At 46.2% G+C, this 13,831-nt stretch overlaps 1 protein-coding gene across 1 annotated transcript; it reads left to right on the plus strand.

The window, feature by feature from the left end:
• Positions 1-1,112: 1,112 nt before the first annotated feature.
• On the plus strand, positions 1,113-2,120 carry LOC135384783 (myb/SANT-like DNA-binding domain-containing protein 3). The gene is made up of 3 exons (XM_064613969.1): positions 1,113-1,500; positions 1,569-1,609; positions 1,686-2,120. Exons 1-3 carry the CDS (start codon positions 1,113-1,115, stop codon positions 2,118-2,120), a joined length of 864 nt encoding a protein of 287 aa, XP_064470039.1.
• Positions 2,121-13,831: the final 11,711 nt, after the last annotated feature.

The following is a 13,831-nucleotide window of genomic DNA, read 5'->3' on the forward strand; positions in this document are numbered from 1 at the left end:
GAAAAAGAAGAGAAAAAAAAGAGAGACAGAAATGGGATCATGACTCAGTACTTATCGCCGACCATTTTCGCGGTCCCAAGGAACGCGCGTCCCTAGGTTCACATAGGGTCGGTTTCACCAACGCGGATTAAGTTAGCGCTAAACGGAGATCTCATAACGGAGCACCGAGTCACAAATCGCAGTTTAAGTTAGTCGCGTTTCATACTGCAAAACTCCGATTTCGTCGGCGCAGCCAGCTGATCGGACTCCCTAGGCTAGGGAAAACAGCGAGCCGGATTTGATTGGTCGAGAGCCGCGGAGGCCAGAGACAGTGACGTGTGGGTGACGGCGGCGCGCGTTGGCTTTGTTGTTTGTTTACGTGGTTTCTTCCTGTGCAATTTTGAAACTACGCATCATGGCACCGACGTTTCACAGGTTTTATTTGCTTCACTGTGCTGTCGCAGGGCTTATTTCTGCTTTCCTATGCAGGGCGAGATGTACCCAGCTTTGTGTTGTGTCCGCGTGTGTGCGTTTTGTGATCGTTTGCATCATGCACAACAGCACCTGAAGCGTGGACATCGATTTTCAACTTCAGTGTACGTTGTGTAGATTATGTAGTGCCTTTTGCATGCTGTGATGGGCTTTCGCAGTCGAAAACAAAAACGTGAAAACCCTCGTGAGTGAAAAAGGATACTTCAACTGAATCTGTGCGTGCTGTGCTTCAGTTCCAACTCCAAAAGCTAAATACGGGGGAACCGACGCTTCCCGCCTGCGGTACACTCGGGAGCATCTCTACTGTTCGTCTTTCGAACGTGTGTGTGTGTGCTTGGATGATGGAAGCAGCGGTATGTAGCGGACTGGCAAACAGTTTTGTCGGAAGTCACTTTTGGCTATAATAACTGCGGGATACGTGGGTAACTTAACCCAACAGTACCTAATGCCGTGTACATAAACTTGAAATTACTTTGCAAATAAAACCTGTAAAATTCAAGAAACAGTGACATTGAGGTCATTTTTCCGTATTATTAACACAGTCTTGCAGAACTATCTGACGCGCGCCTCGTTACCTGGTTATTTTTATAGCAGACGACAGTACGTTGTCAAGATTTGAGTGCAAGGCTTCTTGTACGGTGATGGCGAAACGAGCCCCAAACTTCACTGCTAGTGAGCTTTCACTACTACTTGATCTTGTAGATAAGTACAAGAGTGTAATAGAAAACAAGAAAACGGATGGCAAGACAGTGCAGCAGAAAAGTGTAGCATGGGTCAAACTTGCCACAGAGTTCAATGCACAGTCAGCGGTGCACACTAGAGATGCTGATCAATTACGACGGTGTTTCGAGAATCAGAAGAAAAAGTCCAGGAAGGAAATCGCAAGGCACCGGTATGCTGTGTTTGCTACTGGAGGTGGGCCACCGCCATCCCAGCTGTCCAGTACAGCGATTCAGGTAGCATCTATTGTGCCTGGCAACCTGCAGCCCCTACAGAATACGTATGACTCCGATGCGTCTAGGATATTAGGTTTGTTAGTTCTTTATGGCTGTTTGCTTTTGGTATGAGTGTAGATATTCATGTTCTAAATTTTTCAGATGCCATTTCTAGTGGCAGCAGTGAGACCGGCATCCCTGCGGTAAGCTGAGCCTAATTTCTGGCCACCACACTGGTTAGGACGAAACTTGTAAAACCTAACACTGTGTTCCACACAGGATATGCATCCTGGTGCCAGCTCCAGTGGCGTTGGGGGGGAAGTTTTTCGCACAGACACCGCTAATGAACACAGCTCAGCAACCGGACCATCTGTGCCCCCTTTGTCAATTCAGACAGATGTGCCCAACACGACTTGTTTGAGCAGTGAAGTCCCTGCATCATCGCGCAGGAGGCCACTCCCACCGCGACGGCCATCTATGCAACCAGCGCAGAAGTCAGCGTTGTGGTACAAGAAGCTCGCACAATCAAAGATACTACTGAATCAGGAAAAAATGGAGGTTGCAAAGGTCAAGGAACAAATTGCTAAGGAGAAGTTGGCACATTTGCAAATGGATGCCCATTACAAGGCCATGCTTCTCGAGTCAGCCCAACTTGACGTGGAACTGAAGCGAAGGCAGCTGGCAAACATGGACAGCCACTTTCACAATATGTAATATTTTTGCCTGCACACATATTTTTGCCTTGATAGTTGATGCTGCCCAACAGATCACACTTAGATCATTAATCTGTGCTGAGTTTGCTAAGCAGTAAAAAATATATTCGCTTTATGAGGCCTGTTGACTCAACACGTGATTGATGCATTTGATTTAATGAACAAATGGTAGCACACACCCATACACCCTACACGTCTTTGGGTTCCTGATAGGGATGCTCTCTGATGCTCTACAACAGGGGCACAGTCTTTTGCTGCACAAGCTTTGAGAGATTGGATTTAGGATTGGTGCCGGATGACGTTACGTGTTGCAAAGCTAGCAATTATCTGTGCTCTTGTGCTCATGGCTCCCGGTTCAGAAGTGCCCGCCCACACGACGTCAACTGGCTCATGTTCAGCGACTAGTTCACAGCTCTCTGGCACATGCTCATGTTTTTGTTGTGCAATATTCTGCAGCACTGCTGTGCTAATTATCACCTTCATTGCCGTGTCAAGCTTCAAACGAAGGCCCATTTTTAACACAGGGAACCTGCGCTTCCAAACACCAAACATTCTCTCCACTGTGTTCCTGGTAACAATATGCTTTTCTTGGTACTTCTTTTCTGCAGGGGAGTTAGGTGCTGCCAAAGGGGTCAGCAGGTAAGGTCTGCAAGGGTATCCAGAGTCTCCTAGTAAATGGCCCTCCTAGTAAATAGTAGCGTCATGCGTGGCACCAGGCCACCTAGCAACAATGTCAGTAATACATAGGTCCGCGTTGCAAACGCATTGAACATTGATTGAAAAGTAACCCTTTCGGTTTCGAAAGAGCTCTGCTGTATCCCCTCCTGGCGACTGTATTGCCACATGGGTGCAGTCAATTGCCCCAATGACTCCTGGAAAACCGGTGATTTGATAAAATTTTAGTTTTGTCTCCTTTTGCTCTTCTTCTGTTGTTGGAAACTTTATGTGCATGGGAGACAAAGAAGCAAGGGCATGTGACACTCGCTTAATTATCCTGCAGACAGTTGACTTGCTCATGTCGGCAGTGTCTCCTACCACAATTTGAAAAGTACCACTTGCAAAAAAACGAAGGCATGTTAGGAATTGGTTTATGGGAGGTATGGAGAAGTTCCTGTCTGAGTTGTAGTCAAGGTGTCTTTCAATCTCCACAAGAAGAGAGTACACTGTATGTTTTGTCAGACGGAACCTGTTGTGAAACTGTACGTCAGTCAGGAACGTGAAAGGGTCAGTGCTATCCCTCATGTAATGTCTTGAAGATTGAACGCAGAGACTCAAGTGCAGATCCTCCAAATCTTCGTCAAAGTATTCCATTGCAACCTGCACAGCTATGGAAGGACTCTGATTATCACCGTTTGTCAAACGCAGACGAACGTGTGGCGTTAAACAAGCAGACGACAGCAATTCTGTTTTCGTTTACTACTCGCGTTTCTTTAAAACAATAAATACTAGTAACGGAAGCCCTTCAGCAAATGCAACCACTGGCGGTATACAGACAGTTGAACACAGTAATTTTCGTTCCCGACGATCAGCTGTAGTCATCGATAGGGGCTGCACGAATGTTCCGTGCGTCATGGCGTACTACACATTTGTTCATAATCGCGCAAAGCGTTGTTTGTATGGCATGCTAAAGCAACGGATGCCCTCGAAAACAATGAAAAATCTGCGTTTTAAAAAAGTTTTATGTGAAAGAAGCAAGATACCCGATACAAAGCAAATGTGTTTATTTCGGGTACGCACCGCTTTTTGCTGAAAAGTGGACGTAAGATTCTACAAATTCCCCGTCGGATCTTGAAACATACCTCCGGAGGCAACTATTATTATATATTTGGAGTCACAAAACTCTGCGTATCGTCGGAAGAGCCTAGTTTTATGCCGCGGGTGATTCACTTTTCTACATTTCTCCTGGTAACATCGTCGCCACTTTGAAATCCGAGTTTAATCGCCCGTTGACGGCCGATTAAGAAACTCCGTTAAATTTAACGGGCGATTTCGCTAAACGGCGGTGGTGAAACGAAACGCTTGCTCTAATCTCGGTTTACGTTTACGAAAACTGCGTTTAAATGTTAATCCGCGTTGGTGAAACCGGCCCATAGAGTCACTGTACCCGGGGGAAGAGTATCGCATTCGCTTTCCCCGAGCCGCCGCCTTGCTCATTCGCCGAGGCGCGTCACGTGGTGTGTTTTCCTCCTCTTTGCTTCCAACCTCCCGCCGGGTCTACGGGGAACGCAATAGCTGGGACGCATGTGCGCGTATGTTCGTGTGCCGTTCTTGGTTTTTTGTACGTGAAATGGATCTCAGAGAGCTGAGGAACTACGAACAACCATGTCTGGATGTTGGAAGGGAGTTGCCTCAGGACAGAAGCCGCCGATATTTCGAACAGAGACTGTTCTTCTTCTGGGCGGTCTCTGTTCGAAATATCGGCGGCTTCTGTCCTGAGGCAACTCCCTTCCTACATCACTACCGGTTCGCTGGATTTCTACCCATCTATGTCTGGATGTTGTGCTGCAACAGGACAGAGTCAGTCAAAGCATTTTTCTGTATTCCGACGGGCAAAAATGACGAGACGCGTAGGTCGGCACAGAACCTGCCGGAAGAACTTCGCGCCTACGAATAACATACGTTTGAGCGAGGTAAATTTCGTGGCGTGTTTATTTTTCATTGCAGAACCTTTGCACACAGTATTGAATAACAGTTCAACTGTGCGAAGGACAGCCGGGCGTATCAAAGTAGTGCTTGTTGGATCTTCCCATTGCGTTCCCTGTCCTGCGGTGCTAACAAAACGCCACTATCAGGACCACTTCACACGCGACGACTTCGAGGACAAGGATATTCGAAAGAAGTTGAAGTGGACGGCAGTCCCAAGCAGTTTTGCATACCGGACACCTACGAGGCTGAGGAAGGCTCCTATCCCCCGTTCTTCGCACGCAGTTCTCCGAGGAGTCACCAAAAGACTTGCACACTGAAGTTGATGACAACATAGTGTAAGATCGAGGGGCAGTGGAGGATGGTAATGCGTCGAAATATATGTAGATATGCACTATGAGAATGAGAACTATTGAAACTTATGAAAACCATTCCTAAATATTGAGTTATGAAAACTATTCCTAAATATTGAGCTGTAATTGTGAGTGAATCAACCTTGCAGAGGAAGACAACACCGTCACAAATTTCTGTGACCAGAGCATCGAGGAATATGCACAGGGAAAACCTGCAGACAAGTCATGTGATGGTTCCCTCGACGATATCGCAGTCTTAAAAGAAACAAGCAAAGCCTGACACGGAATGTAGTGACTTGAAGCTCACGGTCTGCTCCTCATGGAAGATCAACTGCTTGCGTTGGAGCGGGGGATTGGAAGAACAACCCACAGCACTTTACATGCGCGTGAAAAAACGTTGGCATTCACATAGCCATTGAACGTGTGAAATAGAAATTTAATTGCGAAGAGATGAGAATAAAACTGGTGGAGGTTATTTATGTCAATCTGAAGCTGCACACACGAGCACTATAGTTTTATATCCACAAAACAAGTGAACTAAAAGAAAAAAAGTACTCATCTATAGAGCGCAAACGAGACTCGACGATGCCTTTTAGAGGCGAACACTCGCCAACGTAATTCGTCTGTTAGCTACAGAATAGAACAAACTATACTGTAGTGACGCTCGTGCACTGTTTCATTAAGTATTAGCCGAGTCCCACCACTGGAAGTCACAAAATGTTTGGTGCACAGCCGCGAAATCAACGCGATGTAACACTGACTACAGCTATCCTAACACACGATCCGCGGCGGCTTGGAAGCAATATGGCTGCCGGAGCAGACGACGCGGAGCGGTTGCGGTACTCTTCCCCCGGTACAGTGACTCTAGGTTCACAGGTCGAGCAGCGCCATCTCACGTGCCAACTGAGGGCCGTGGTGGATGGAACGACCCAGTGGACGTAGTATCGCCAAAAGCACGTCTCCGTCTACGTTCGAACCTCTGCCCCCAGACGGCACTCAGCCGACGCCGCCCTCGCGTCCTCCCATTGGCGCGCTCCGGGTGGGCGGGGCGCGCGAGGTAGAGGGAAAATCTCAGGCCAGCTCTCTAGAGAGTAGTCGCAGTGCTTTACAGACGATTGGCTCATCAAATACGGCGATCATATGTACTACACCAAAATGTATTTGATGCGATATAACTTACATCAAAGCATTCGGTAACAACAGATGCAACATCTCCACTTATCGCTTAACGATAAGCCACCCGACGTTTTCCTTGCCTATCTCTTCACCCTGTTCTTAACCCCTGAGCTGGTGTACGTACAAGTGAAAAGAACTTAGGCGATAATGTTCAGAGTCACATCATAGCTCCTGCTTATTCCTCGCTATTTTCAAGAAATGAGACTCCATGTAACAACTGAAGGAAGCGGGTTTCAGAAACCCACTACTTGTTCTAGCCCATATAGCCTGTATGTGTACATCTTGCACCGTTTCTTCTTCTTCTTCTTTTATTTTTTTTGTACACACCATCAGGTCAGGGTAACAAAATTTCCTATAACAAGCATGTTGAATGCCAGTACTCAATAACAATGAAATAACGTCGCCAAAGTTGGAAGTAAGAACGACAAAATAAAATCTGCAATAAAATGAACATTGCAGCATCCTTGTTCCACGAATATTCAGCAGCGGGAACGGGTGGAAGTGCGGGTGGTCAGAAAACAATACTGGTGCTCGAATTTCTGAAGAAAAAAAAACTCTTAATTTTGGGACAGCTTCGTCCGTAGCGGACACGCACAACTTTCCATAAGGTGGATTCACCCCAATAGAATCTCTATGGGGCTCGTGCTGTCGAGGTTATCTCTAAAACGGCTGCACATACGGAATCGAACGGCGTGCAGATACTAACGTGAGAGATCCCGCACGGAATGACACATTTTTCAACCCGTGCACCGCTTGGTTGAATTTTCGCCGATGTTCCTGCCTATAGATGGTGCCACTCGCGTCTTGACAGCACGCGATTCAATCGCCTCCCACGGATTTCTGCCGAACCACAGGTCACGTGACAGCTCAAGTGCCGTTAGCCCAAGAGCATGCGTTCTATCCTTCTTGCATGCGTTGCGTTGCACCTTGAGCAGGGACAGAGCCAGAACAATAGTGATTTTTAGTATACCGTTGATAAGGTTATCGTGCCTATCGGAACCAATCGCAGTGGTGCGTGACTGAGAATTTTGTCCACTGATTGGTTCCGGTTGATACGGTTCGACGCTAGCCACGTTATCAACGGTCTGCTACAACTCTCTATTGCCACACGTGGATCCCGTTTTTGAAACCTGTTGTCTGTATCTTGTCTGTATGTTATCTCAGCCAGATGTTGATGTCGGGACGTGCGCGCTTCAATAACAAAAGAAACAAGGTTTACCAAGCGAACTTCGATGTTTTGCAGTCCGCGTGGGGAAGACTGCAGTTCACCATCTTTATTGCACATATTAAAAAGAGATGCATTGTCTGAACGTGGTCTCTACATATTTTTGAACATAAGCATGATAACATTCCATGTTACACATAATAGAACACAATTCAGCACATTTTTGGACGAAGTTTGTTTAACACCACATAACTTCGATCAATAACTACCATCATATACAGAGACAATTGATTTGTGCCATATTATCCCATCGTGAAAACAAGCGCTTAACCACTGACAACCCACGTCTATGAAGTTTAAGCACGAGCACGAAAAATTTGTTGAATGTTGCCAGCAATAGTTCATAGCAGTGACCACATCGGTTCTTTTCCTAAAGAAATATAAAATCAGTTACCAGCTAGCAAGTGACGTAGTCATTGGGGGACTAGAACCGCCCCCCCCCCCCATTTGCCACGCCGACACACGCAAATCGTGCAAATCCGAGGTGAGAAAAAGTATACATGGGGGCGGCGGGAGGTCCGATGCCACGTTCACAAAAGCTCTTGCAGTTCCTGGAGTCAAAGCAGCATTCCAGGATAGTTTGAAGTCATCAGCTTACGACTTCGTCGTAACTCACATCTCCATTTTTTCTTTATCACACAACCTTCATGAGCTTTATATACTACATAGGTGTCACCGGTCATTACAGCCAATATGTCATCTCGTTTCATTTGTAACGTGCAAATATTCTAGATTTTCATTTGTGTTATTATGTGCAATTTTTAATAATAGGGCTACGAAGCTAGTTTATGTCAAACAGCTAGTTTACGTCAAACAATCAGTTGCAACACTAGCGTGAGCGTTTTAATAGCGCACTTCAAACTGTGTTTTTCAAATTGCAGGCAGATAAATAAAGCGTTGTATCTTTTGGAACAGGGATACAAAAATATATCGGAAACACAACGAAATATCGCCCAGTCATTACACTCCAAACGTACCGTCAACGTTGCTTGAAGGTGTGTTTGCTTCTTCCTAAGAAAAACAAAGAGGAGAAATGGAACTCCTCCCCGACGTGTTCCGCTTCTGCTAACATAAATTCTCCCCATTAAAAAAAAAGAAGACTAAGAAGAAAAAACTACTACTTTACTGACTTCTCGAGTGCTCTGCTGGCAAACTCGCTATTCCAAGAAGGTGTAATACTTCCCCAGAGGTCGTAAGTTCGACCTGCAAAGTGTCACCGGTGCACTTTATGAGTAATTTTTCGTGTCCCACAAACATTTGAACAAGAACAAGGCTCCTATTACAGTGTTCTCCTTGAGTGACTCCAGTGACTTTGGGGCCAGAGGTTACTGGAGGTTTCCTCGCATTCCTTCCACTTCAGAATCCGTAAGGATGAGTCATACCAGTGCAAGTCTTATAAAAGAGTGCGTCCAGTGCAGCCAGCCACCCCTGTGCGTGGTTGCACTCTGGACAGTCACAGGTTTTTGAACGGCCCACATTTTATCCTCCAGAGTGGATGAAATCAGGGCTCTGCCACATTGAGAGCAAGTTGTTCACTGCGATCGAATTGATCAGCGCTATCTGATCTTATTCGGAAGGATCAGGCCATGTGCAAAACTGTAAGAGTGATTAAAACGTCATTGGAGAATGTTTGTCTCGATAAGTAATGGGCATATATCTAAGTAATTCTTCTGTTCTTTTCCTTTCTTTCTCCCCAAGTTAAGTATCAATGTATTACAAGTATTACTCGTGTAATACGCAGACGTATTAGTATTACGTATTATAATACTCATTTTTGAAATGTATTTGTAACTGTATTATAATACCGATTTCTAGGAAGCATTATCTATTAGTATTATAATACAAAAGATGAGTATTACTGCCCATCCCTGCTTATTGGTTCTAGTTGGTCACAGCTCCCTCATAGGCTCCAACTCCGATTGGTCCATCTAATAGGAAGTGGTCACTCACCCACTGCTATTGGTCCATTGAACTGCAAGCCACTCATTGGTCACTCACACTCATCTCTAGATGAGATAAATTTAACTGTGGGAGATTGTAACTTTTACCATAAGATAAGCTTAGCGGGGGTCATACGCTGGTAGGCTCCAACTGCTATTGGCCCGTGCTAACCACATGCCTCCACCCTGCTGTTCATTGGTTCACAACGTTTCTGCGCATGCTCTGACGGCGCCGAAGAAGGTTCCTTATACATTTAATAGAAATTATGCTATTGGTCCAGCTGCGTCATAGGACACGGCTTGGTTCTGCTGTGGCTGGCTTTGATTGGTCCATGCTAGTTACCTCGTGGCGCAACTCTTTACTGGCTCCACCCACTTTGCATTGATTGGTCCATTCTAAGCCTACTGACTTCTAAGCCGGTCCACGCTAAGCCTACTGATCCCTCTACCCGACTTTCTAAATGCTCTAATTGGCCGCTACCGATTGGCCCTCGCTGGCCCGTTCTAAGCCCACTGACACCAGATGGCGCAACTCTTCACCAGCTCTGCCTACTTCATGCTGATATGTCCATTCTAAGCCTACTGACCTCAAAGCCGAACCATGCTAAGCCTACTGATTGTCCCTGCACACCGAAGCCTACCGATGTCTGGCCCTGATTGGTCCTCGCTAAGCCTACTAAACAGTGATTGGCTAGCCTGTCGCTCCTAAACCACAATGCAGCGGCTTCAGACAAGGCACACGACAATTGTTGATTTCAACCTTTATTTGGTACAACAGCCTCCTGGTCCAGCTGTGGGTTGGTTCAGCTGCATCAGAGAGATCATTTGTCCCGGTTATCTCTTGCGCTCATTGGTCACTCAGCTCTCTGGATAGACACCCACTGCTACTGGTTCATCTAACTGCAGGTGGTCTGCTCATTGGCCCATCTGTCTACAAGCCTCTCATTGGTCACTTATGTCTAGAGCTCCCTAACAGGCTCCAACTGCAGTCGGTCATTTCCACTCGTCGCTAGACCCAACTGCTGTTGGTCACTCCCTCTAATCTGTAGATGAGATAATATAAGTTTAACTGTGGGATATTGAAACTTTTGCCATAAGATAGATTTAGCCTGGGGCTGGTAGGCTCCAACTGCTATCAGCCCATGCCTCCATCCAGCTGCTCACTGGTTCACAATGAAACTTTTTCACATGCTCTGACGGCGGCCCTACACATACAAGAGATGGCGTCGCTTGTGATTACCCTCTTTGCAAAGATGGACAGCTGCGTCGCGCCACTGCATTGGTGACTCATTTCTATTCAACTGGTTCTTACTTCTAGGGAGCCAGCGTTAGAAGGCTGAACAACTTACATGCCGCCGCCTCCCGCTGTTCACATAGCCACAGCTGGAAATGGGAAATAAATTTAAAAAAACTTTTCAGGGTACACATCTCAAAACACGCTCTACACGAGTAAAGTTGACTTCACCCGGTTGCATGCGTGCGTTAGGTGAAGCCCTCCCCTGGAACAAGCTTAGGATCGTTTTTCTGTGTGTGTGCTTTGCACTTCATCCTAAAAATTTATTTCAATCAAGCAGAATGGCAAATGGTGCTATGGAGTGGGTTCATTCCTGAGAACGAATTTTGTCACAGACCCACAACAACAACAAAAACAACAACAATAAAAAACATTATTAAACAGAGTGCAAAAACCTCATCGTGATGCTAAGCAGGGAAGCCAGCACGCGTTCGAAATAAAAAAGCTGAGCAGGAAGAAACACATGATCGAGAAAATATCGATAGTTGATGCTGTGCAGAGAAAAACAATTTGAATGATCAATAAACCCTATAGAGCTTGGGCTCGTTTTTATTTTAGACAGCGTGCGTTGCACCTCAACACATGAAATTAACTCAATCAAGCAGAATGACAAAAGCATAGTGGTGTTATGTGATGAAGCTCAAGGCGCGCTGACGCTCCAACGCTTATTAAACAATGCTATGCACGCAGGTACTCAATCTTAAAAAAAAGAAGACTCATCCCAAGCTGAGTATGCAGAAACACAATTGCCTTCACAGCTCCCCCCAGTGTGCAAACATAGCCAGCGCACGCAACGCACCTCGCACGCGTTCCTTCGAAACAGAGCACAACGACGCATTATGAACAAGTTCATCTCGGGAAAACATGTGCTCACCTTAAGAGCCTCGCAGGCGGGCACATAGATTCACAAACTTGTCATTCACCTGACACCATGCAGCAATATCTGAAGCACGAATTTCCGACGGCGCGTGGACAGCTCACGCGACTTTACTCTGCCCATGTCCGCGGTATATTGCAGTTTTAGACAGTGTACTTCAACATAAGCAGCCAGAGACACCTTGATCTCGAGTTTCAGTGCCTTATCACTTCCCTGTGGCTCTCTAGACGAGATTTTGTACCCGCAGGGTCCCACCCACATCCGTAGAAAAGCGCGAGACGCGCTCCTAGCTTTCGCTTCCTCTGTGGAACTGTCGTGACCGCTTTCCTTCACTTTTCCTCCCTTTACTCTTACCCCCCTTCTTACTATTTCTTTATCTATGTTTTTAATTACTCATTTCTTCTAATTTCTGATCCTCTATACTTTCTCTGTTACTTCCCCTTCTCTCCCTCCCCTTTCACAAAGGAGTGAAACTTGCCGCCTTGTCTGAGCAGGCAGACCTCACTCCTCTTCCTTATAACATCGCACCACCACCACCACCATTAATTAAATCAAGCGGAATGACAAAGCATAGTGATGCAATGTGGTGACGCTCCAACGCTTATTGAACCGAAATTGGTTGGTGCTATGCACGCACGTACTCAACCCAAGCTGAGTATGAAGAAACACAATTCCAGATTGCCTTCACAGAACATCCCGCACAGTCGCACCTCCGCGTTCCTTCTCTATACTGGAAGCACCAATACTAGAAATATTAGGATCGTCACATTATGAACAAGTTCATCTCATAAAAAAATGGGCTCACCTCATCACACCAGTATGACGCACGTAGAATCTTGTCGCGCGGCGGTACAGTAGGGCACTAATTTCGGGCGCGTGGACACCTCACACGGTTTTAGCCTGCCCGCGCACACAGGCTCAACATGCGCCGATATAGACACACCAAAATGTCGCGCACCTTCCAGATTCACACCCGCATATGGACCACTTACCGTGCCTGCCGCACAGAAAACTAGATAGCCAGAACACCGGCGCATAATTACCTCCGGGCCTCCGGTTGGGGCCATCTGTTTTATATCAATGCTCGCTTGTTTCCCCACGGTTGCAAGTCCGAGAAATTGGGTCACCTTGAAGTTGAGCCTGCCACAAGGTGTTCGAGCCATCTGTTTTATATCAAAACGCACTTCCACCTGTCATGGCCAAACTGAATTTATACTCTGCGGCGGACCCTAGCGGAAAAAAAATGTTGTGTCAAGGTGATGTAAATAAGCTTTCTCCGAGAAACTGGGTGACCTCGTAAATCATGTTTTCCGAGGCAGCGCGTATTAAAAGCAAAGGTAAACAGTGATCACATAACGCTATGCGAAGGAAAAAAAAATATCCCTATGAGCCTGCATCACCACCTGCTCATTGCTGAAACAAGCTCTCTCTAACCAAAAACAAATGGTTCGCTTATGCAGTTTCCAAGAAGTTCCAAATGTCCTTCGCGCGCGCGCATCGGGCCGTTCCTGCGTGATTGTGTAAACAAAATCGCACCACCTTCCAAGGGCGCATTTCAGTTCCGTCTGTCGGTCGACTCTGGGTCAAGCGCACGACGAGAAAGGTACGTCTCACTATATTGTCTTCAAGATGAGGAGGAAAAGTTGTTCTCATTTTCAGTTCATTCGGTGTGCGTAGAAACTGAGAAGTCATGTCATCAGTTTTCGAGAAGCCGGATAAACCCGGTGATGGGGACATTCAGAACATCAGCACTGTTCCGGAGAATGAAAAGCTGGACGTGTTGGACTTACGCAAGCTGGACGCCGTGCACGGGGAGACCGTGTACGCGGAACTCCTGATGGAAAACAATAAACGCGTAAAGGTGTCCGGTTGTTTTAAGCGATTCACAGATGAAGAGTTGCAAGAAATGCGTGAATTACCGGATCTAAAACTGGAGAAGAGGCTCATGGATCGCCCGAAATCCACGCGACGTGACACGTCCCAACGAGACCAGCGAAAGTCTGCGTGTCCCATATGTAATCATCAGTAAAATAAATGTATTTCCTGTTTTAAGATAAAAAAATGCCTTGCGGTGTGATGGATAAGGAAGCTATATAGATAAGACTCTAGCACGTATTTATTTGTTCAGAATACTTCTGGCATTAAAAATGTCATAGAAGGAGTAGCATACAAGGTAACAAGTAATACACTGAACAACTGAACAG

Source organism: Ornithodoros turicata, chromosome 2 (assembly GCF_037126465.1).
Source record: "Ornithodoros turicata isolate Travis chromosome 2, ASM3712646v1, whole genome shotgun sequence".
NCBI lineage: Eukaryota > Metazoa > Arthropoda > Arachnida > Ixodida > Argasidae > Ornithodoros > Ornithodoros turicata.

Bases quoted from the DNA above. Each gene is read 5' to 3' on its own strand.
- LOC135384783 (XM_064613969.1), top strand. From the start codon at position 1,113: ATGGCGAAACGAGCCCCAAACTTCACTGCTAGTGAGCTTTCACTACTA. The intron at 1,501-1,568 runs GTTTGTTAGTTC...TAAATTTTTCAG, and splicing joins CGATGCGTCTAGGATATTAG to ATGCCATTTCTAGTGGCAGC. The intron at 1,610-1,685 runs GTAAGCTGAGCC...TGTTCCACACAG, and splicing joins GTGAGACCGGCATCCCTGCG to GATATGCATCCTGGTGCCAG.